Source organism: Acomys minous (genome assembly GCF_964271855.1).
Source record: "Acomys minous genome assembly, chromosome: 8".
Lineage (NCBI taxonomy): Eukaryota > Metazoa > Chordata > Mammalia > Rodentia > Muridae > Acomys > Acomys minous.
This window is the reverse complement of record NC_140489.1, coordinates 18,753,225-18,777,644: the sequence shown is the minus strand read 5'-3', so window position 1 is coordinate 18,777,644 and position 24,420 is coordinate 18,753,225. Positions and strand designations below refer to the sequence as shown.

At 46.4% G+C, this 24,420-nt stretch overlaps 1 protein-coding gene across 4 annotated transcripts in view; it reads right to left on the bottom strand.

Annotated features, from left to right (window-relative positions):
• Positions 1-24,420, bottom strand: part of TTC7B (tetratricopeptide repeat domain 7B) — a 204,657-nt gene that overhangs the window by 50,772 nt on the left and 129,465 nt on the right. For all 4 annotated transcript variants that reach the window (XM_084792571.1, XM_084792568.1, XM_084792569.1 and 1 more), the window contains 3 exons: positions 24,129-24,201; positions 20,634-20,794; positions 2,507-2,623 (listed from right to left, as the gene is read on the bottom strand). In XM_084792571.1, coding sequence (XP_084648697.1) covers positions 2,507-2,623; positions 20,634-20,794; positions 24,129-24,201 — 351 coding nt within the window. The remainder of the gene's footprint in view (positions 1-2,506; positions 2,624-20,633; positions 20,795-24,128; positions 24,202-24,420) is intronic.

Here is a 24,420-nt window from a genome sequence, read left to right as displayed (position 1 = left end):
ATTCAATATTCTTGGTTGCTAAGTGGGAGGAAATGTGGGGAGGTGGGAGAGGTGTGGAGAACTGAGGGGACTGGCAAAGGGAAGACTGATGTTTATTTTCTCCATTCTAAAGGGGGCACAGGCAAAAGACGAGCTCCAGCACACGGCAACCAGCTGAAGCACCGGCTGCTGTGTCCGAGTTACAGGACAAAGACGCCCAAATCCTGATGCCATTGATGGGCTGGCAGAGGGGGGCTTTGGGGGGAGGTAAATACGTGCATTTCCCATCTTTTTTTTTTTTTTTGCTTATATAGATATGTAGGATTTTTTATTTTTGTAAAAATGGTCTTTATTTCAGATCAAACTGTGAAAAAGAAAACATCACAGTCAGGACTACTTATCCTTCACCAAGAAGAAGGGGGAGCATGGGACAGCATGAAGGGACCTTAATGTATCTCAGAATCTCAGAGCTGTGAGAGGACACACACACACACACACACACACACACACACACACACACACACACACACACACCACGCGCCCTCCCTCCCATCCAGATTACTGGTCTATCTGAGGTCAGTTTACAGGGCACACCACTTCCACAGGCCCTGATTTTGAATACTTTCTTTTTAACTGCAGAAGCCTTTTTGGTTTGTTGGTTTGTTGAGATAGGGTCTCTCTGTAGTCTGGCCTTGACTCTCAGCAATCCTGCCTTGGCTTCCCAGAGTTGAAATTACAGTGTGAGCCACCATATCCTTTTCAATTGAAGAAATTTTTGTTAAAACGTAAAAACTCTCACTTTCCACTGTCATAGCCTAACTCACAGCCCACCTTTCTTCTCTGTAGGTCTCTGCAGACCATGGCCACCAGCATACCTGCCTGCTTCCTATCCTCCTGGTATCACTGATTGACACCTTGTCTGCCCTCTGACTCTATGGAGCATACTATAAGTCATCCAAACACCTTGCCATGAATTTGAAAAATCCTCTGACTATTTGAATTGCAGGAAGTCACTTGAATCATCGGACAACTCTTTGCTGTATTACTTGGCAGTATGCCCAGACTTGGGGCAAGTAGGTTATGGGTGTTTGCTGGTGATCTTCTGGGAGTTGACTGGCTGTTCTTCCCCAGATGTGCTGACTCAAAATGGTAGCATTTAACTTCTTACTAACTAACTTCCTTGTATACAGTTCTGAAGGGGCAGAAGGAGTTAACCTGTAGAAAACCATTAAGACAAATAAGTTTTATCTGTGGGGATACAATTGATTTCTACCCTGTGTAAAAGACAGCCCCACAAAATATATTCCGCCATCTTATAGGATACTATTTTTTTCATCTATTCATTTCAGCCTATACACATGTTGTACAAATTCTTCTTTGAATGGACCTTAATCTTGTACTGGTTCTTTCACAAGTGAATGAAGTAAATAAAATCTTTAACATGTGTTTATTTTATATTTATGAGTCATAATTTTAACTTCTTCAAAAAAAGATTTTTTAAAATATCTTGTCTCGGATTTATTTGTAAAAACAGCATAGGACACTGGTCATCTGTAAATAGTGTGTAGGTAGGTGTGTCACACCAGTCCATCTGTCTTCACATTGGCAGAAGCCTTTTCTATGGGGCCTTCACAGGGAGGGGCCTAGGCACCTTTGGGGCCTGAGCTGGGGCTGAAGCCTGGGCCTTAGCTGGAGCTGTGGCCTCTGCCTTGGATTGAAGCTTGGTCTGTGGTTGGCAGAGCCTACGACCCTTGGCCATGTAGCGTCAGATCCTCTTCCCGAGCTTGGCCGGCTGAGTTTGTGGCTGGGGCCCTTTGGCATCCTGAGCTTAACAGCCTTAGGCTTTACAAGGGCTTTAATGGCCTCTGCACGGCACTCATTGCCTGCATCTTCTTCAGGCCTTTCTTGTTGTGCTTCTTGGCAAAGTGCATGTTCCTCAGGAACTTGGGGTCAACTCCCTTAAGAGATTTGTATCTCTGTGACCGGGGTTTCTGGATGCCATTTCTGTGTCATTTGTGGGACTGGTTGTGTATGGTGTGGTTCTTGGATTTGGCCATGTTTGCATGATAACCCAAGGCTTCCGCAGTGCTGGGACCAGAAAAGCTCAAATTTATTTGTAACAGTGTTCATAGTAACTTCCCTTCTTAATACGATGTGGCCTGCTGTCAACACAAATCCCTTAAATATTACTGTAGGAAACTCATTTGGACTATGTCACTGGCTAATCTATACATCAATTTCTAGAAAGACAGAAAGACTTCTCACAGGCCAGAGAAAGAAATCACTAGTGAACAGAGCCCATGAGTTATGGGGTGGAAGTGGGGAGGAGCGGGGAAAAGAAACCATGAATTGCAGGCTTCATCAGCCATGGACAAGCATGTGGCTCTATCACTGTTATCTACCACTTGTGGAGAACTGGGGCGTAGGAGAGTGACGGAGTTAATGCCAGACAAATGCCCATAGGAGATGGCGCTGACTTGCAGATACCCATGCAAATGGGACACAGAACAGGCACCTGGCCTCCTACCTGGGACTGGTAAGGTTGTAGCAGGATTTCCATATCTGTAGCATGTGCTTACAGGCGAGCAGGGCCTCATCTGCGCCCCGGCAGAGGGACTCCAACTTCACCTTGGAAAACAGCAGTCTACAACGGGAGGGGGGGGAAAACGCACAGCTCAGGCCAGAGGCCCACCTCCCACAGCAGATGGGAACTGGGCTCAACCTGGAGCAGGGGACAACTGCACTCATTTTATTTTAATTTTTATTGAAAATAGATTTTTTCCATACAATATATTCTGATCAGTTTCCCTTCCCGACTCCTCCCAGATCCTAACCACCCATCCAAATCTACTCCCTTTCTTTCTCTCAATCTCATTAGAAAAAAAAGGCATTTAAAAGTTTAATAATAAAATAAAAACTAACAAACAAGAACAGAACAAATAGGAAAAAAAGAGCCAAAAATGTCAGAGACAGATAGACACACACACACACACACACACACACACACACACACAAATCTCATTAAAAACACAAAATTAGAAACCATAATATATAGGTAAAAGACCTGTAAGGTTTAAAAACAAAAGAAAACAAAAAACAGACAAAGTATTATGAAACAAAAACCTTCCAAAAATGAGCTCATTTTATATCAGCCATCTACTGCTGGGCATGGTGCCTGCTTTTAACTGTGGTCTGCATGACACAGCAAGACTCTCTTGGAGAAACTAGGTTGTTCTTTGTGAGTGGTTATGGATTGGAGAGATCATCTGAATTAAGTATCGGGCTGTGCCCACTTCCCCTCTCATCACCAGGACCATCTGGCTTGGACCTCTGCAGGCCTTGAATGCACTCATCTTAGCGAGGGGCACCCATGCACCTACAGGGTCCAGGGGAAGCTGTGGCTGCAGGGCCAAGGATGCTTGAACGTGCTGCTCAACCTGTGGCTTTGTGTCAGTCTCACCATGAAGGCAAACACAAGCACTGGATGATGGGTTGTGGTGAGGTTAAAAGCACTGGAGTGGCCAATTTTATTCAGAACACAGAGATTTTATTAAAAGCATGCTTTTTAGAACGAAGCCAATTTATTTATGAAGCTTCAGAAATTCATTAAAAAGTGAACCTTGGTTTATTTATAAGATTACATAGGAGATATGACTCAGTTGATATAAATATCTGTGGCGAGCCCTCCAGAATGCTCACCCTCTCAGAAGCTCCGAAAGCTTACATACCTGAGCATGGTAACCCATGCGTGTAATCCTAGCATATGGAAGACTGAGGCAGGAGGATTACTGTTAGTGGCTATAATCTGAGTTGCAGACCAATATGAGTTATGGAATACCTGTTTAAAAAGAAAGACTGCCTGAAGTCACATGAGGGAAAAGGACATGGCGCAGGCCTCCTCTTGACCTGCCTAGCCTAGTCTTTAGTGGCTAGACTCTGGACTTTGAGTCCCTTCACAACAGTCAAACCTATTCTCAACATCGCCCATGGCTTCAGCCTCCACGGAGACCTGAGTGCTAAGCAAACCGTCCTTTTCTCTGTAGACACCAGAGAACTGACTGTCGACTATGGCTGTCTTAGTCCCTGGACTCACACCACTGTCCCTGACAAGGTGTCCTCTTGGTCACCGCTTGCCCAGCTCTCAGAAACCTTACTACAGATCTAGCTAAAGATTGTTCCATCCCAGCTAGAGAAATTGCAGTGTTTCCTTATCACCTCAACATCGAGTCAAAATCCCCTCAGTGGTTCTTGAAGCTGTCATCCCACTATCCTGCTGTGTGCCACGCACCGCGCGGGACTCTTTACTTTCATGATGCTGCTCCGCTGCTGCTTCTCCTTCAGCTCTGTGTGCCCGATTCTGGATCTTAACCCTCTCTCTGATTTTTCTACAGTTCAGCTAAACCTACCCTGTCAAGTAAGGGTCCCTTGACCACCTTCTTACTTTACCTTCCTTACTTAGTGGGTGCTGCATCAGCTGCAGTTTGTTGTAATGAAGGCAGAAGAGGGAACCACTGCAGACTGCTAAAGTCCTCCTATGCACAGGCGGCACTTACAGACACTAGTAGTGTCCTTTCTGTAATCACCTTTCTGGGTAGGTACTATTTCTTTCCAACAGATGGGGACACTGAGGCCTGTGCCCATGGCCTGTGTCAGTTGCTTTTTGAAGGCACTTGAGCATTCATTCCCCTCTCCCTGGCCTCCCCTCCATAGTGTCCATGACTATTCTCTGTTCACTGGACCCCTCATCACATCTGCCCACCACTGGCTTTCTCTGTAACCATGGAAGATGAAGACATGCATTTCAAGTGGTGGAAATGAGACCAAGGGAAGCCCCTCAGCCATGTGTGACGTAATACCCAACTCCAGGGTACCTAGAGCAGTGAAGTCTCTACTGGTGAGATGGGCAGCTCAGAGTAGCCTGGCCCAGTGCCATCCAAACTCAGCTCTGCCCTTTCTTCCAACAGAACACAGGAGGCTGAAGGGTGCTTGCTGATGCTCCCAGGGAAGTGTCAGGGCTGCACCCTCCTCCTCAGACCTTGGTTTGTAGTGCAGAACCTGGGCTGAGGTAGCAGTGGGCCAGGTAATGAGAAGGCTATGGTCCCTTACCACAAGCAGCAGGTACAAAGAGGAAGGCCAGATGCAAGCATAGGGCTTGGCTCTGACCCATGACATCTGAAGAGATGAAAATTCCACTGAAGCCTACTAGGGCCCCCTCGAGTGACTGGCAGCCATCAGGGGGTCTCAAAGATTTTCAAAAAGGAACCAAAAGCTAACTCCTGCTGAAGCCTACATGAGCCCAGAATGTGCTAGGAGCAATCCAGCACCTTAGGAGGGAGAAGTCTCTGATTGGTCCACTGTCAGTCTTTGGTGGAGACTACTTTGGTGGAGTTAGGAGAGCTCTCCTAACTGAGGGTGGCTGTTGAGCAATTTATGGCAAGGAGAGCTTTCTCCTAGGATTGTGGGGCCCACAGGCCTCTTTGTCACTGTAGGTGGCTGGGTTCTTGGGTAAGGGCATACCAAGGTCATGTGGCTTGGCCCCGCTCAGAGGAAGGTCCTGGAGTGGGTGAGCATGTTTCCTTGTTTGGCAGCAATCAGCCATGATTCCTTTCACTGTCCCCAAGTACAGATGCCAGAGTGTACCTTGAAGCCTTGGCTTGAGGGAGCAGTTCTGTAAAGGTTTCCTGGCTGGGAAAGAACTTCTAATTAACATGAAATAACAGCTTTCAAACACTTGAGTCATGACATGGAGCTGAAAAGGTGTGGGCTGGATGTAAGAGAACTAGACAGGAAGAACAACAGTGGACCCGCTAAGCACACGCGATGGGGAGGACGCTGGAAATGAGGTGGTGGGAACAGCATGAAAGAACCTGGCAGAAAGAAGAGCCAGGGAGGCAAGTAGACAGGCAGCCTGTGTGCACAACTTGCTGGCTGAGGATGCTCAGTGAGAGCAGGGAGAGGGGGCACTGCCTCTTTGCCTGCCTCCTGAACTTGGGCGGCTTTATACGGCAGGAAGAGTGTTGAAAGCAGAACTGACGCTTGCCATCCTCCCAGACACCTGCTCAAATGTTGTAAGGCTGCTGAAAACATCTGGAGGGAAGTAAGTAATGCTGGCATAGAAACGCAGAAAATGCAACTGGCATTAATTTGATACTGCTGAATCCAAAGATACTATGAATTCAACCCACTGAGTTAATCCCAAGGCAAGAAACACAAGACGAAGCAGTGTTGGATATGGTCCGTATCTGTCAGCCTGATACAGTGAACAGGAGAGCGGGACTCAGGTAAGATCAGGTTGGCCATGCCACCAACAATAGCCATGACTTATGACACAAGTTACATACTTCCTAGACCTGGCTCAAAGATCAGCAATCTCATTTAAAACATATTTTGTTCAGAGATCTAAGTGAAGAACAGAAGAACATAGCAGCCAGCAGCCAGCTCTGTGATGGTTAACTTTAATGGCCAACTTGGCAAGGTCTGGCATCACCTACAAGACAAAGCAGGTCTGAGAGGACATTTCTAGATTGGTTTAACTGGAGTGTGAAGACCCATCCTAGACTTGGGGTACCATCTCATAAGCTGAGGTCCTTACCGGAATAAGACAGGGAAAGCAAGTGCAGAACATTCACCCCTCAAGGCATTCTGACTGTGAGCACAAACTGATCAGCGCTTCCTGCTCCCACTACCAAGCTTTCTCAGTATAGTCCTTGTCTTCCCGTAAACTGCTTCCCCTCAGGTACTTTGGCTATACCAAGAAAAGTGACATCATCATTACTGGTGATGAGAACTCAGTATCTTGTGCAGTGCCTGTTGTGATCTGATCTTGCCACCTTGGCTTGTTCACAGCCCAACTGAAGCCATGGCCACCTCCTCCCTCACCTCACTGGGTCTTTGCACAGTTGTTATCTGAAATGCCTGTTCAAGCCATGCATTTTGGCTGCTCACGCACCTATTAATCCTTCAGAGTGCATGACAGACGGCACTTCTTCAGTCTTAAAGAACGGAAGGAAACCCCCTCCAGTGACAACACAATTGTCAAATATTGCAAGAGCTCACAACTGCAGGACAACAAATTATAAGCCAGGAAACGTATGTTTCCAAGACAAGTAAAATAATAACAACAACAGCAGCTGCGAGACAGTTGAAATATTTAATCACTGATTCTACAACAACCCTGCAAATTAGGCAGAGCTAATCTGCCCAGACTCACAGAACAGATATTTAACTAAATCTATCTGACTCCAAGCAGACACAAGAAGCAAACTGTACAATGACACCAATGAAGAGGGAGGCACAGCACTGTCTAGTCCACTGCCAAAAACCTAAAGCTCTCACATACAACTGTGTGGGATACAACGCGGCATCCAGTCCCTGGCCCTCTGAGAACTTGTAGCCCAGTGGGGACCGCACTGTGGCCTTGAACTTGAGGAGTTGGGTGCTGAGGTTCTGCTCCTAGAATGTATATACAAGATTAAAGGACGGTCACATTTCTTCATGTGTTTGTGATTTGCCTTTCACTCCAAAGTCTGATAAATATACAATTCTAGGTATTTGAATGCTCCAGTTACTCCAACTTTTACTTTTCATTACAATTCATTAAATAATATTTTACCCTATTTTAGAAAATTTCAAAGAACCCCAAGATAATTCTTGGAATAAAGATTATGGCTCAGGAAGGGCTTGGAAAGGGTGTCTGACTGCTCCAGTGAGGATCCAGGCCATGTGGTAGTGTGCATTCTCACTGTTCTCCACAGTAAGAGCCTAAGTGGTATACATCAGGCAGGCTGGCCATCTAGCAACCAAGCCTAGGACGGCTTTCGGACTTTCCAGGAATTTGCCCCACCTGCTGTACCTGACTCTCCTTCAGCATTTTCCTGGGTCCACTCCCAGAGGTCTTGATTTGGGCTGGAGAAGATGAAGCTAAAATGTGCATACTTCAAAATTATGGAACTGAATATGGCTCACTGATGAAGGATGCTCAGTGAGGGCTGAGCAGGTGGCTCAGTGGGTAAAGCACTTGCCCTGTCAACATGAGGGCCTGAGTTTGGATCCCCAGAACCCACCTAAAGCCAGACGACAGCATTTCCTGCAATCCCAGTGCTCCTAGAGACAAAAATCACTAGAAGATCATTGGTCGGCTAGCCTGGAGTACATAGCAGGAAACAAGAAACCTGGTCTCACACAAGAGACAGGGCAAGGACTGGCATCTAAGGTGGCCTCCAACCTCCACACATGCACTGTGGCACATAGCCTCTACACACACACACACACACACCAGTGCACATACATCAAAGAGTTAAAAAAAAAAAAAAAAAAGAAAGCCTGAGGCTCTAATTTCCTCTTGCTTGTTAAGTGCCTCAAGAAGGAAACATGTGTATTAACTGCCCAAACCTGCACTATCTAGTTGTGTGGGCTGCATTCACGGCAGCTGGCTTAGGAATCAGATCCTAGGGATCTTGTGCACTTGGGACCTTGTGCTCTGTGCACTCTCAGACTCCCCACACTCAGCCCTCCTTCGCTTACCTAGGGAATGTGGGCAGGATGTCAAAGCAGCTGTGCAGAACAGCCTGTGAGATTTGCTCCAGTGGGGCCCAGGCCCACAGAGCTCTGGATATCTTCCCCCACCTTCCAGAGCTGGGCAGCCCACCTGGAGAAACGGAGCTGCTGCCAAGGACCTGAAGGAAAGTGTGCACGTGACACTAGATCAGCAGAGGAGGGGGTGTAGGGTGGGTGGGGCAAGTGTGCTCAAAAGAAATTTTAAATAGAGAAGATGGTTTGGCAGCCGAGCCAACCAATCTGAGCGATATGAGAAATGAAAAGCAATGTGGTGATGAGGAGAGAGACAAGGGTTTAAAGCCAGATGAGTCATTTGGGAACAGGTGTGCTGAAAGGGAAGGCGAAGCAGGCCATGTGCAGCCAGCCCTGCCCAGGAGAAGCGTGTCTTCAAATGCAGCCAGCCAACCCTTCTGAAGGAACTCTACCTGTTTACTGTCTTCAACATTTCTAGAGGCCTACTATGTGCTGACTGGAGCCATGGCTATCTTGGCTGGGCTTTCTTAATGGCCCAACATCAGAAAAACAAACAAACACACAAACACATGACAAACAAGTAGCCTGCAGCCCTGAGTTCAGCCACTGTGACTGATCCTCACCAGGGGAGCCTGTGCTGGAGACACAGCCCTCTTACTCTTGGGAGGAATGAGTGCCAGCCAGGTCGGGTGGCTGTTAATACATATCAAATACTGCTCGAGGCCTCATTAATTGCAAAGAGTCAGTAACCGTCACTCAAGTGGTCTAATTATTTATGTTACCCAGGAAATAATTTCATAGGTCATCTGGCTTACCTAACTGCATATTGGCATGTTATTTATTATCTTATTAGAAAATGAAGTTACAAGTTTTCCCAACTAATGCCAGAAAAGACCTTAACAGGAATACTTTGTGACTCTGAGTAAAGACCAAGGCATGGAGCTGCAGGATCTACTGGAAAGAGTCTGGTGAAAAACAGAATCTCTATCTCTCTTCTCCCTGCCACCCCAGTTGGAATCCACACACAGCGAGATTCCCAGGGAATGTGGATGCAAAGTTAAAACCATTGCAGTTCACAGCCCTCCATCCTAGTGGAGGACAGACTTTCAGTGCTCTGTTTTGAAACAAAAGAAAAACAACTGGCCAGGAAAGAGCTCCCATGGTCTCTGCACTTTGGAAATTCTTCCTGTGCTTATTCATTCCTGGGAGAAAATTATTTATTTAGAATGGGGGGCTTGCTATGTTGCCCAGGCTGGTTCCAAACTCTGGGCTCTTGAAAAGATGAGACTATTGGTAGAGTCTTGGGAGCATGCCTTCAGTTCCCAAGCTGGGTGGGAATTCTGTGTACCGTACACATTAAGATCACAATTTTGGGCACTGTAACTGTGGTATGGAACACATGGTACCCATCCTTTCAAGGAGATTCCCTGAGCACTTTCTGAGGGCTGAGCTACAACTCTGCCTAGAGTTGCCCACACAGCTACAGTGAGGGTGTGCTAGGCAGCTACCTCATGATCTTCCTTTAAGTCTGTAGTGTACTGAGCAACTGTCCCACTAGTATGTGGACATGGTGGGGCCCAGAATGGGCATGGTAAGATCTCTTCTAGGGATGCAGATGCAAATATTCTCCAGGAGAACCAGGTAAATAAAAGCAGGTTTAACTGCTAAGAGATTTTGCCTCATGCTTACCCAAATGGGCATCAAATTTAAATGTTTTTGAAATGTGGTCAGGTCCAAAATCTCTGCTGATACATGAAAGCTGTCAGTAGAAATTCCCATTCTCAGGCTTTCAAGGGGTCAGTCTAGGCAGCTGGTCTTGTGTCAAGTGCATTCTGCCTCCTGGTCAACTGAACAGAAGGAGGCATGTCTGAGGGCTAGGCTTTCCTCGCTGTGGCAGCGGCCCTGGTGACGGACCTACCCACCCAGTGGCTCAGTGGCAGCTATGAGCTACTTAACTGCTATGGAAGTTCTAAACACATGGCCATTTTAACACTCTCAGCTGCTCCGGGAGACATGGTGCAATATGCCAGCACATCTGGGAGCTCATCGGCCTTTCTCCTTTCTGGTCTCAGCTGTCAGTGAGCGATGGGGCAGCACTGTCTCCCTACACTCAAATCAGCTCTCCCAGAAAATCAAGGCCACAATGATTGGGTAAAACAAGATCCTTAGTGGCAAAGACTATGTAAGTAGCTGTTTTTTCAGGGCTTGGCTACATCTTATCCTTCCCCAGGAAGGGCAGGGCTGGGGACAGACCCAAGTTCACAGCCTGGTGATGTGGCTGCTCCACTTAGATCCTAAGCCTGCCTTGTCTTTATGATGGACCATATTACTTACATTTTGCCTCTCAGTTCAAAAAGTCAATAAACTGGAACACACCCTTAGCTGTCAAGAAGTATTTTTAGGACAAACAAGTGGCATACATCACCTCAAAGTATTGCACTTTACCTCACCATGGCTCCTGTTTCAGTCGTTGACCTTAGTTTGAATTAGAATTCTGGAGCCATGGCACCTACGTTGGGAATGACCTGGCCAGGTTGAAGCTGAAAATGTCTCTACAATCACACCGCCATGATTGCAATCACTCAATTCCTGCTTCAATGAAGGGAGCCACTGCATGTCATGCTACCCTCAAACCAACAGGGTCTACACACACAGGCAGGACTCTTTCCTAAGGGCTCTCTGACTGGGTGGCATAAGGCATCAAAGGGGACAGAGTGAGAGGGAGCAGAGAAACTTATGAAGAGGTGGTAAGCAATGCCTTTGGTCCAGCAAGATGGAGAGTGCCAAGTGAGAAGCAAAGTGGGTGACAGGGGAAACAGGTACTTTCCCCATGGCTACCAGGCTGCTGGGCAGGGCTGTGATATCCAGCTGTTGTGGTGTGCTGAGCATTCTGGGCAAGGCACTGCAGACCCAGTTTCCAGAAAGCACGCTGCATAAATTCTGAAGGTGATTCTTCGAATTACTGAGTGACACTAGGAGAGTTTGGAGATCTTGAAAAGACAAAACATTAAAGCATATAAACGTTCTGAGTGATGACTAGAAAGGGACGGCTTTGTTGTGGGCCTTCTTGCCGCAGTCTGACTTCTCCCAGATCTGCCAAACAGACCTGTCCTTGAGCTGACAGAAGACTGGCCCACTTTGAAGGATATCAAAATTTAACTAAGGAGAGGGGCTCTTCTGGAAAGGGCACAAGATACATAAGAATTGAAATCAGAAGTGCCTGGCTAGGTAAACACGGGAAGTGAGGTTTAGGGACCATCACCCACCAGGCTGTTGGGGCTGGCTGCTTCTGGTCATTCAGGGAGGCGCAGCTGCAAACACTCTCCAGCCTTCCCAGTCTTCTGTTGGGACCCCAGTGTTGGTCTTCAAGCCATTGGCCAATCAACTAATGCGTGTCCACGTTTACCAAGGGCCTCACCACATACGCAACCTCACAGAAAGATGACGTGGGGTTATGTCACTCTGGCTCCTATTCTGAAAGAACGCTGACTCAGGCAATAAGGGCACCTAGTCACCTAACTTTGAGGAATGCTTACTAGAAACCATCCTATAACCAAACACATCAATAAAAGTCAATGAAAGTTCTTGTTTTAATAAATGTAGTAAAATATACATAGCATAACATTTGCCATTCAAGTACACTCACAATGCTGTGCCATCACCATCACCATAACTGTCTGTGTGCACACAGAGGCTGGACATCAACCCCAGCTGTCATTGCTCAGGTGTTACACACTTTGCTTTTGAGACTGGCCTGGAACTCACTGACTTGGCTGACTTGGTCAGTGGAGAGCTGCCTGTCTCCACCTTCTCAATGCTGAGATTACAAAGACAGACATTACATATGGCCTTGTTAAATGTTTTATGTATATGGGTGTTTTGCCTGCACATATATCTGTGCCCCACATGCATGCAGTGCCTGCAGAGGCCACAAAGGGTTTTGGATCCTCTGCAACTGGAGTTATAGACAGGTGTGAGCCACCATGTAGATGCTGGGAATTGAACCCTGGTCTTCTAGGATAGCAGCTAGGGCTCTTAACCACTGAGCCATCTGTACAGCCCCTACTTTAAGGGGCACAATCGTTATCTCATTACTCAGCTCAAGCACAATGATAGCCCCTCTGTAACCTCTAATCAAAACACTGCTCAAGAGGAGGCTTCAACTTAAATTGAGTTCCTTTGAGATTACGTAAAATGGGACAAATTGTGCTGCGGCTTTCTAAGCAGTAAAGGCAGGGCAGTCATCCTGCACACCTCAGATGCTATCCTGAGAAATAATATTTTTAAGTTTTAGTATTTTTTATTTTGTGTGTATAAGTATTTGCCTGCATGCATGCTAATGACCCACATCTATACCTGGTGCCCACAGAAGCCAGAAGAAGGTGTCAGATGTCCAGAATTGAAGTTACAGATGGTTGTAAGCCCCACGTGGATGCTGGGAACTGAACCCAGGTCCTCTGAAGAACAACCAGTGCTCTGAACCACAGAGCCATCTCTCCAGATCCGTTTTTTATCATGGCTATTACAATGCAGTGTAGATGTTATAGGTCACTACTGTTAAGTAGATAACTGTCTGTGTGGATGTTTTGTGCCCAGGTTTTTTCACATAGTTTCCACTAGTATAAAAAGATACATAGCAAAAACTTCCCCAAGTGTGCAGACTAGGGATCCTGCAGAGGAAAGTGTTTTAGAAGAGCTGTGTCCTCTGATCCTGAGAGGTGGATGTTTTATTTTAGTTGAAATCACACCTGAAGGTGTCCAAACACCAAGACCCAAAGAGTGAAAAGTGACTTTTTTATGCTTTGCTTAACACCTGATAGATTCATAAAGCACCCTTGATCTGGATCTCACTAATAAATAGTACATGAGGTCATGAGAGCATGTACTTTATCTACTTAAACATGAAAGAGTCAAACTTCAGGTCACTACAAAACTCCCAGAGAGTTGCATAAGCATGTTTGTTACAGGGAAAGAAAGCCAACCTTGGCAAAGGCTTTGCTTGGTGGCATCATAAGCTTGACCCATCAATGCTAACATTTCTGTAACACCAAAGTCCCCAAATGCCACTAGGACTATGAAAGCCTTGCTGTATCCCCAAAGATGAAGCCAATGTGTCTGTGCTCATCCAGCATTCTATGTTCAAGTGAAATTCAGAGGTGGGAGTACTGTCTGGGATTTAGGAGAGGCCCTGGCCTGACCGGCAGCCTCAGTGGTCTGAGAGACAACCATTTCAACTGGCAGCTGACACCCACTTGATTAAAAAAAGTTTGAAGTACCCACAAATCACAAGGCACACGGAGCTAACCCCTCATATAATAAAGCAGTAAGAACAAGACAGGCGATGTAGCTCAGCTGGTGGAGGGCTACCTAGCATGTATGAGGCCCTAGGTTTAAGCCCCAGTGCTATATAGCCTGGGCATACATCTACAATCAATCACGTGGGAGGAGGCGGCAGGAGGATCAGTTCAATGTCACCGTTAGGTACCTGGAGAATTCAACAGAGAGCAGGCCAGCCTGGGCTTGAGACCCTGTCACAGCAACAACCACACAGAGTGGGTGTACTGACCAGTGGCACTAAATGAGAAGCTTAGAAAGAGGCTAGAAACAATAATTTGGACACCTGATTCATGACAGCAGTGGCACTGTGGAGCAAGAGGGAAGAGGGCTCTTTAAATGTGTGCTACTGGTCCAGCTAGATAGCCACATAAGGAAAAAAGAACACAGCTGATCATGCACCCCACACATTCATAAAGGCACCAACTCTAACAGACCCTAGGTCTCAGTGTGAAATATTACATGACTTTCAGAGGCTAATTTAGGAGACCACCATCCTAATATGCTGCTTGGACACAGAGAGCACTGTGAGAGCTAGGTCTGGTGGTACAGCTTGTGATCCCAGCTACTCGGGAAGCTGCGGGCAGAGGGTCACAAGGTCAAGGCCTGCCAGGACTACACAGTGAGTTCAAGGCCAACCAAGGCAACTTAGTGAGGTTTCAAAATTGAAAACAATAGAGGCCCAAAGATATCTCTCAGTGGTAGAGCCCTTGCAAACATACGTGAAGTACACCCCCACATTCCACTCTTCTCCCCAACACCTCCACACTCGTGTATGTACATCAAGGATATGCTCCATAAAGTCAAATACTCTGAAACTAAGAACTTCTACTCAACAACTGACGATTAAGAGGAAGCAAAGTAGGCTGGAAATATGGTTCAGTGGTTAGAGCACTCACAGAAGAGCTGGGTTTTCATACTTAAGAGCAGGCTCCATGCACAGCAGGAGGTAAGACAAAAAGAACTCAATGGTACTTTTAGAGGTTTTGTCTCATAATGCTGGGCATTTTTCTAGGGAGATCTTTCCATCACATATTAACAAAAAGAATCTGTGTCTATAAATATAAAGAAACCCCACAAATTATAGAGAAGATAACCCAACAAAAATAAGCAAAGACTTCTATATAAAAGGGGAAAGCTAAATGTTAATGTACAAATGAAAAAAAGTGTGACCTCACTGGTGAGGAGGGACATGTCACTTAACTAGCAATGTGATCATTAGCCTTTATCCACGCTGTTAAAGAGAACAAGCCTGGTAATAATAGTGCAGGAGTCACTGGGCTTCTTGGGCTGAAAGAAACATAACCTGGCTGGTGCTTTGGAATTATTTGGTAAAATTAAAAATACACACATCAGCCAGGCATGGGTAGCACATGTCTGCCTTTAATCCCAGAATTTGGGAGGCAGTGGCAGGCAAATCTCTGTGAATTCAAGACCAGCCTGGTCTACATAGCTCCAGGGATACAAATAACAACAAAGACACATATCCTATGACCTCTGACCTTTGAGTTTCCGTAGAATCCACAAGAACCCGTGAGCACAGGTACCAGGAGACTTGTAGGGAATATTTACAGCAGCATTTCCCATCCCACTCTAAAGGAGGGACCATGTCTGTTTACACTAGATTATGCAAATATGCAACAAGACCAAACCTCAGCAACATAATCTTAAGCCCTGAAAGCAAGTAGCACATGGGCTACATTTTAAAATACATGAAACGTTCAAAGCTAAGTATCTTTGTTATTTACAAGTGTAAGACAGCGATTAACATAGAAGTCAAGACAAGAATTAACCCATCAGGTGAGTAGTAACAGGATGGGACAGAAAGGAAACTCGTCCACTGTATTACACAGGAAATATCTGTAAATATGTGCATAAGAACAAATCATGGGCACCATTAATGTTCTTTTCCTTAAATAAGCAATGAATGTTCATGTTTTGTACTAACATCTTAAATACATTAAATAAACATTCCTTGGTTTCTACTTATTATTTGATGACAATTTTGAAGGATCCTAGAATATGTTTGGAGCCACTGAGGTAGTGTAATAATATGAGTTACTTTCAGTTATTAAACAGTCACCAGGTAGGTACACGTACCTTATAAAGGATTAGCTAACTCAATTCTTACAATAACCCTCAGAGATGGTATTTTGTTATTTTGCAAAGGAAAAGATGAGACAAAGCAATTAAGTGACTTATTCAGAGGAAGAAGGTTTCAAGTTTAGAGGCAGGTTTGCCTAACTCCTAGGGCTGAACCTTAATGTCTGTAAAAACCATCTGCATTCCTTCCTTCCATGTGGAACTTGGCCCCAAACACCAGCTTCTCCAGAACTTACTTTTGGAGTTGCTTTAGGAAAGAATTTCCCTGTTGAGGATGTGAATTCTGTAACTTGGTCGGAAGAGTGTTTGCGTAGCACCCATGAAGCCCTGGGCTCCATTCTGAACATGTCATGAACTGGGCATGACGGCACACCTGTCATCCTGCATCCAGAAGGTGGAGGAAGGAGGATCAGAGGTCAAGATCATCCTCAGCCCTAAGGTAAGTTAGGGTTAGTCTGAGCTAAGACATAAGCTAGACATAAGACCCTGCTTCAAACAACAAACAATCAAAAAGCCAAAGGATCTATGGTTCTCAGAATCGCAATCCCTATAGTTGTTGATTTTTTTTTTTTTGTTGTTGTTTTGTTTGTTTGTTTTTTGAAACATGGTTTCTCTGTGTAGCCTTGGCTGGCCTGGTCCCGCTTATAGACCAGGCTGGCCTCGAACTCACAGCGATCCACCTGCCTCTGCCTCCCGAGTGCTGGGATTAAAGGCGTGCGTCACCACACCCGGCTCTAGTTGTTGAATTTTTATTCGCTTACAGTTCTGCTTCAAATGACGAAATGGGTGAGAGACGGTACTGCTTAGCTTGGACTCTTTTGGTCCCTGTTAAGCTTTTTAAGGTACTGAAACACGTGCTATAATTTCATGGAGAATGGGGATGCTGTACAGTTCAGTCTGACATTGTACTGAATGGCCTACAGCAATTACCTTATACACAGAGAGGGCCAGCCCAGGCTCCTGGTTCTAGAGGTTCCAGCTCAAAATCAAGTGGCTGCATCACTTTGGGCCTCTAACTAGGATACAACGTCTTTCCAGGAACTCAGAGTGGAACAAACTCAGCTTGTGAACCATAAAGAAAAAGAAAGCAACAAGATGACAAGCCAAGGTCTAATGATGTCTCCAGCAGAACCTAACCCTCTAAGGCCTAGGGGCACCTTATGTTTCTTTTATCCCTAAGCCACAAGTGGTAATAACAATTACCAATAACCTAGAAACTTCTATAGGTACCACCTATGGTGGGTTGAATTAGAATGGCCCTAATCTTAGTTAGGGTTCCCATTGCTGCGAAGGGACACTACGACCACAGCAACTCTTATCAAGGAAAACATTTAATTGGGGCTGGCTTACAGTTTCAGAGGCTTAGTCCATTATCATCATGGTGGATAACATGGCAGCATGCAAACAGACATGGTTTTGGAGAAGGAGCTGAGAGTTCTACATCTTGATCCACAGGCAGCAGAAGGAGACTGTGTATCACCCTGGGTGTAGCTTGAGCAAATAAGACCTCAAAGCTCACACCCACATTGACACACCTACTCCAACAAGGCCACACTTCCTAATAATGCCACTCCTTATGGCCAAGCATTCACACACGAGTCTATGGGGGCCATTCCTATCGAACCACCACAGGCCCCATAGATTCATATATTCGAATGCTTGGTACTGAGTTGGTGGAACTGTTTGGAAAGGATTAGGAGGTGTGGCCTTGTTGGAGGAGATGTGTCACTTCGGGCAGGCTTTGAGATTTGAAAAGCACATGCCATTCTCCATTAGCTTTCTCCCTGCTTTAGGCTTGTGGTTCAAGAAAAAAGCTCTCAGCTACTGTTGCAGCAGCATGCCTGCCAGCCATGCTCCCTGCCATGATGGTCATGGACTCACCGGAAACTGTCAGTGCCCAATAACTGTTTTCTTTCATAAGTTGCCTTGTTCATGGTGTTTTGTCATAGCAATAGAAAAGTAACCAATACACTATTCTTTAAAGATCCAAGATACTTCCCCAAAGCACCAGCTTGGGGACCAGGCCTTGACACGTGGGTCTTTGGAGGACACACCTCCAAACCAAAGCATATGGTATACACTTAGGGCATGCTTTGAGTGTCCCACAAGGGTTCAGGTGTTGGAAGCTTGATCCTCAGGGTGGTTATATTGAAAAGTGGTAGAACCATTAAGAGGTGGGGCCTAGACCAAGGTAATTATGTCACTGGGGATACTACCCTGATATAATTTCATTTTTTGTTGTTGGTTTTTTGAGACAGTTTCTCTGTGTAGCCTTGGCTGACTTGAAACTTGCTCTGTAGATAAGGCTGGCGTCAAACTCAAAGATACATCTGCCTCAGCTCTCCCGAGTGCTGGGGTTAAAGGCATGTGCTGCTGCCACCCAGCAACTGATGTAATTCTTACAGGATCCCCGGTTAATTTTCTAGTGAGTAGACTGCTATACAAGTGCGAAGCTGGACCATTCCTGCTCTGCTGATTCCTGTTCATGCTGCAACTTCTCATTGGTGCATGTGTCCACTCCATGCACATCTACCATGATGTAATAGATGTGGTACAGCCATGGAGACCCTCACCAAAGCTGAGCAGACTCTAACACCAAGCCTCCGGACCTCTACATAAATCTCTTTTCTTTACAAATGTTTAACCCATCTCAGACTTTTTGTTATAACAATGGAAAACAGACTAATACAGATGGGGTAATGCTGGAGGATCAGCTGCTTCTATGAGGACCTTCAACTATCTTATCTGGTAACTGTTCAACACGACAGACAGGGTTGCCCCTAATCAAAGGACTTTCATTCCTAGGGAACAAGTTGGAACATAAATATCAACAATGAAGTTGTTACTATCTGTGGCTTAGCAATAAAAGAAACTAAAGGCAACCCTAGCCTTCAGGGTCTCAAGTTCTGCTGGGGACAAATTAAGCAAAAACAAACATAATTTTTTGCAGTTGGGACAAGACTGGCTGCCATTCTTGTTTGGTTGGTACTAACATCTTTTACCCAGGTTGGCAGGGAGCTATGGGGTCCACAGACTACATCAGCTCTAAACTTGTAGTAGGTATTTTTGAGAAGAGCTTTCCTATCACAAAGCAAGAAATACAAATATTTGAAGAGCAAGCAAGTCCTGGGCTGTTGCCTCATGCTCTGCTTTATTCCAGCGTACAGCTTAACATTAAAATAACTGGCTTGCATTCCTCAAATGTCTCCACTGCTATACTCCTGGGAAAGGCTGTCAGCTGCTGTCACCTGGAAGCATTACCTCACTGGCCATCACTGTTGACTGCTTTCTGTGCAGTGTGACTATTAGTCTAGAAGCTTCTCTAGGATGCTACTGTGAGCTGCTGAAACAGGAACCACATGCTGGAGTGTAGTATCTAATGTGGGAGTGGGTGTGCACATACATATGGGCACATGTGTGTCGGAGGGAGGAATCATAGAGGGCACTTGGTAAATACTGACGAGAGAGATCAAGTTCAATTGTATCACACATTTAACCATTGTATAAAGATGGAAAAAGGACCAAATACTTTTTCAAGTAATTTAACCATTTTGAGATTCTACCGGGCTAAAAAACCCATGGGATAAAATTCAGAAATATACAGGTGTCACAAGAACAAGTTTGAGATGTGTAAGAAGCAAAACTGCAGCAAAGCTCTTTAGTTCACCCTGCAAACAGCTGAGCTCACAAAAGAAATCTCCAGTCCCAGAAGTTTCCTGGATTATAAGGAGATAGAGAGAAGAGAAGTGCCGTTTCCTTGAAGACAAAGAAATGTTTGTAGTGGAAATGTGTGAACCAGCTTTCCAAGGAGAGCTGCTGAAAAAGCACTGATTAAAAACACCAGGAGAAATGAGGCAGGGAGATCAAGCCAGAGCTGACCCATTTCAATGCTACTGCTGCACTTCACAAAACAGAGGGAAAGCAAAGCCACCTTCCACATCCCTTCCCTTCTCCCCCTGTCCCCCTGCCCCACCTGTCACAGGATCTGTGGCCCTGCAGCCTGCAGGAGTGTCTGCTCTCTCTGGCCACTGTGTCTGGTAACTAAGTTCCACGGAGGATGAAATGGCAGCCAGTGGCCCAGAAGGTAAGGGCCTACACAAGGCCCAGCTGCCAGAGTATGGAGCCCGTGGATGCCATGTCCGTGGGCTCAATAAAATCATGTGACCCAGAGGACAGGCAGGCTCAAGCCTGTGGCTGCCTATAATGACAACGATGATAATTCTTACAGTACATATACTTTCTGAGTAACTTATTCAAAAAATCGTATTTCCTAGATAGTAAACCTAGCCTCAGAGAGCTTAAATATTCTGACCCAAGTTACAAAATAACCACCCAGAGCTGGCAGTTGCCTCAGGGACACAGGACTAACAGGCTCTCAAGCCCGCTTCCCACATTCCAGTCACTGGAGCTTAACACGTGTATTGGTATTAGTATTTACTTAATATTCACCTACCATCTTGGCACAACCGTGTGTGTTCTAGGGAAAATGGTGGGGAAGGACAGATGAGGGTGGCCTGAGCTGGCTTAGAGTAGCTAGGAAACAGCTTGCTTTTAAGCACCAGGGGAAAAACAGGAGTAACAGAGACTCTCTGTTTTGTCCTCTTTGAGTGTCTATGAGGGGCTCACATTTGACAGACTGGAAAGGAGGAATTGCAGGGTAAGGGAAGATGCGTGGCAGGATTACTCACATGAAGTTTTCTGGGTACTCGCTCAGGGCCATGTCGATGATGTTGAGCGCGTCATGGTAATGCTTCTGGGCCGACAGCAAGAGAGCGAGGAGGTGCAGGGAGTTGGCATCATCACCCTGGAGCTGAAGAGCTTGGCGGACGTACCCTAGAGCTTCTGGGATCTGGTTAAAACAAAACCAAAGAGAACATTTAAGCAGTCACACAGAAGGAGGCCATGTCTCAGCAGGCTCACTGGGAGCTGCTTCACATCAAGCCGCACCCACATTTTAAGGGGAGTCCTCATGGCCGCCCCAGGCTATTGGCCGAGCAAGAGAGCCCATCCTCTTTAGCAGTAATAGGACTACCAAGGGAACAGGAGAGACCCCCACTTCTCTATAACTGCTCACACCACATCTTTTCCATCTCTCTAAATAAACCCTTTCTCATTTTTGTTCCCCACAGAACCGATGTGCTTTTGATTATGTATAAGATCATTTCCCTGTAAGTGGAGACACAGACAAGTAGCAGGGTTCTTAATGGAATTAAATTGCCTTAGCTGAAGCATTCTCCCTTTTCAGAGCATTACTGAAATTACAATACTTTATAAGCCATGAAACCTTTAGCAGAGCTTTCTAAGGACCAGCTGTCTGGCTGTCCACTGGACATGAAGGAAATATGCAAACAAACAAATGATACCCTACACCTTTCCAAACTACAACTCAAAATAACTGGAAGCAAGAAACAAATTACAGGACTACTTGCAAAGCAGATTATCCAAATTCAAGCAGGTCCAGACAACCTTGACCATGAATGCAACAGCTGCTCGACATGTTCTTGTGGATGTGGTACATACATGTGTGCTTGCCCGTGGATGCATGTAGGAGCAGGGGTTGGCATGGAGTGTCCTCTCTACCACTCTCTACCTTTGCTTTTGGAGTCGGAGTCTCTCACTGAGTCTGGAGATGCCAGGATCTGCCCATGTCTGTCCACAGCGCTGTACTTAAAGAAGTGTTACTGTGCCTGGCTGTCACATGAGTGCCAGGGAGCAGCACCTCTTACCCACTGAGACATCTTCCCGGCCTCACAACATGATTTTAAAAGCATGCAGCCCAGGGTTACGTGTTCAGTAGGTATTTGAATACTTTATATCTCATAGGTTTGATAGAAAGGAGAATCTGACATTAGATTCAAAACAGAGCTGGGGACAGAGACATTCTGACATACCTGCCCAGGGGACTGCTGTGTGGACAGAGGCATTCTGACATACCTGCCCAGGGGACTGCTGTGTGGACAGAGGCATTCTGACACACCTGCCCAGGGGACTGCTGTGTGGACAGAGGCATTCTGACACACCTGCCCAGGGGGCTGCTGTGTGGACAGAGGCATTCTGACACACCTGCCCAGGGGACTGCTGTGTGGACAGAGGCATTCTGACACACCTGCCCAGGGGACTGCTGTGTGGACAGAGGCATTCTGACACACCTGCCCAGGGGACTGCTGTGTGGACAGAGGCATTCTGACACACCTGCCCAGGGGACTGCTGTGTGGACAGAGGCATTCTGACACACCTGCCCAGGGGACTGCTGTGTGGACAGAGGCATTCTGACACACCTGCCCAGGGCACTGCTGTGTGGACAGAGGCATTCTGACACACCTGCCCAGGGGACTGCTGTGTGGACAGAGGCATTCTGACACACCTGCCCAGGGCACTGCTGTGTGGACAGAGGCATTCTGACACACCTGCCCAGGGCACTGCTGTGTGGACAGAGGCATTCTGACACACCTGCCCAGGGCACTGCTGTGTGGACAGAGGCATTCTGACACACCTGCCCAGGGGACTGCTGTGTGGCCTCCAATCCTATCCTTTAGCTCTCCTATCTCTTCCCAAGCCAGGAACCTCTGCCCTTAGGAGAATCCATGACTTCTTTCTCCAAAGCCTTCTGGTTTTCCACTCTGAGCTGCAGTTCTGCATGGATCCACCCATTAAGGGCTGGCTATGGAAGCTTTCTTTGGAACCCTAGAGTCAGTCACAGCTGTTAGAGCTGGCCATAGGTTTCACTGGTAGGGAGAAAGCTGAAGTACAGAGAGGTGAAATTCTTGAGCACATCACCCCACTGAGTGATGAAAATGGGATGACTCTAGCTGTTCTGATCACTCTCCACCCTCTCCAGGAGGGTCATGACTTCTGTTCCAGTCAACAAGGACACACTCACTCAGGGGCCTGGTGCGTCAACACTGCATGCCTACCATCCATGTGAGTGCACCTGTAAGGCTCCATCTATTTATCCACTCTCTATGGCATTAACCTCCTATATGACTGTCGCTCAGACTCAAGTAGGGAGGCAAGGGAAGCCATCCTCATGTGCTGGTTTGTAGGGAATAGTCAAATATTTAGGGGCAGAGAGAGAGGGCTCAAAATGATGTCTTTAGAGGAAAGTGGATTGAGAGCCAGCTCCGTCAATAAAAAAGTCCTGCTAGGTGTCAAACACATACCAGGTTTAGAGTGTCAAGGCAATGGCAAGGGCAGGCATGGGTCCCCCTCCTGCAACCTCAAGTGAAAAGGACTGATACTATATAAGGAAGGCTTCATGAAGAGGTGCAAGGAAAACAAATGGTCAGTGTTTAGCCTGCCTCTGCTATAGCAGCAGCTCCTGGCCAATCTAGCTGTGAGCCATACTCCACTAGCACCACAAACCTTTTTAGGTAGGCATCTTGGTCACCTCTATTCCCAGGTTGCCAATGGAAGCCACTTTGCAACACTATTCCAAGGCAAATGGGAAGAGCAATGCATACCTCAGCCAAGCCTTCAGGGAATGCCGTACCTTGGGATCCAACCTCCAATTCACCCTTCTAGTCTGCACTCATGAACGTACTGGGGTCACCAGTAGGGTCTTGCACCTGGTAGGCTGGCAAGCATATGGCTGCAGCTTCTCAAGCTGGGTGGGGGTACTAGAAAGTGAGAGGCAGCTCAAGATACCTCTGGGGGGAGGAGGGCCAGCAAGGCTTGATCTTCTAGCAAGAACATGCAACTGTGTGAGTGTTCATATCATCTATGCATCTTAAAGGATCTGGGGTTTCTTGTTGATACCTCCTGGCACTTTCTAGTTAAGCATAGATATCCTTGTGACAATGAGGCTCCAAGCAGTGACTAAATCCCCACCATGAAGCTTAGCACTGGGTTCTACTACCCTGTTCCTGTCAAGGCTCCTTGGTGACCACTTGGAGTCAGGGTACACGCCTTGTCCTACATTCATGTTGACATCTGACCCCAAGCTGGATCCTCTAGATTTGTGGATTTACTCTCAAGATTGCAGCATAGGCCTTCTTTCTTCACAGCACATGCTCACATGACTTGAACCCCAGGGTCTTTTCTAGGAGAAGCTGGCTTCCCCTGAGAGCAGTGCCCCCCTTCCAAGCCAGCCTTAGTTAAGGGAGGACGGTCTTAGGATGCCTCCAACTGAAGGAGCTGAAAGGGGACAGTGCACACCAGGCTCAGGGGGCATTATAAACACTGACCTGTCTGGAGATGGCGAGCTGCAGAGCCAGGTAGAAAGCTGCTTGGTGATCTGTAGGTGACAGGCTATGGGCCCTGAAAAAGTATTCACTGCTATTAGAACATTAGGCCACTTTTGTTTGCCCTATCACAAGTTGTCTGCATTTTAATGTCAAAGCCACATTTTCGGCTGAACTATGAATCATTTCACTAACCTTTCCCCAACACCACCAACAGATGTAACACAGTCTCAACCACCATACACAGCCATGTTACGGGGATATATTTTTGGCTTTGGTCCAGCATGTAAAATAG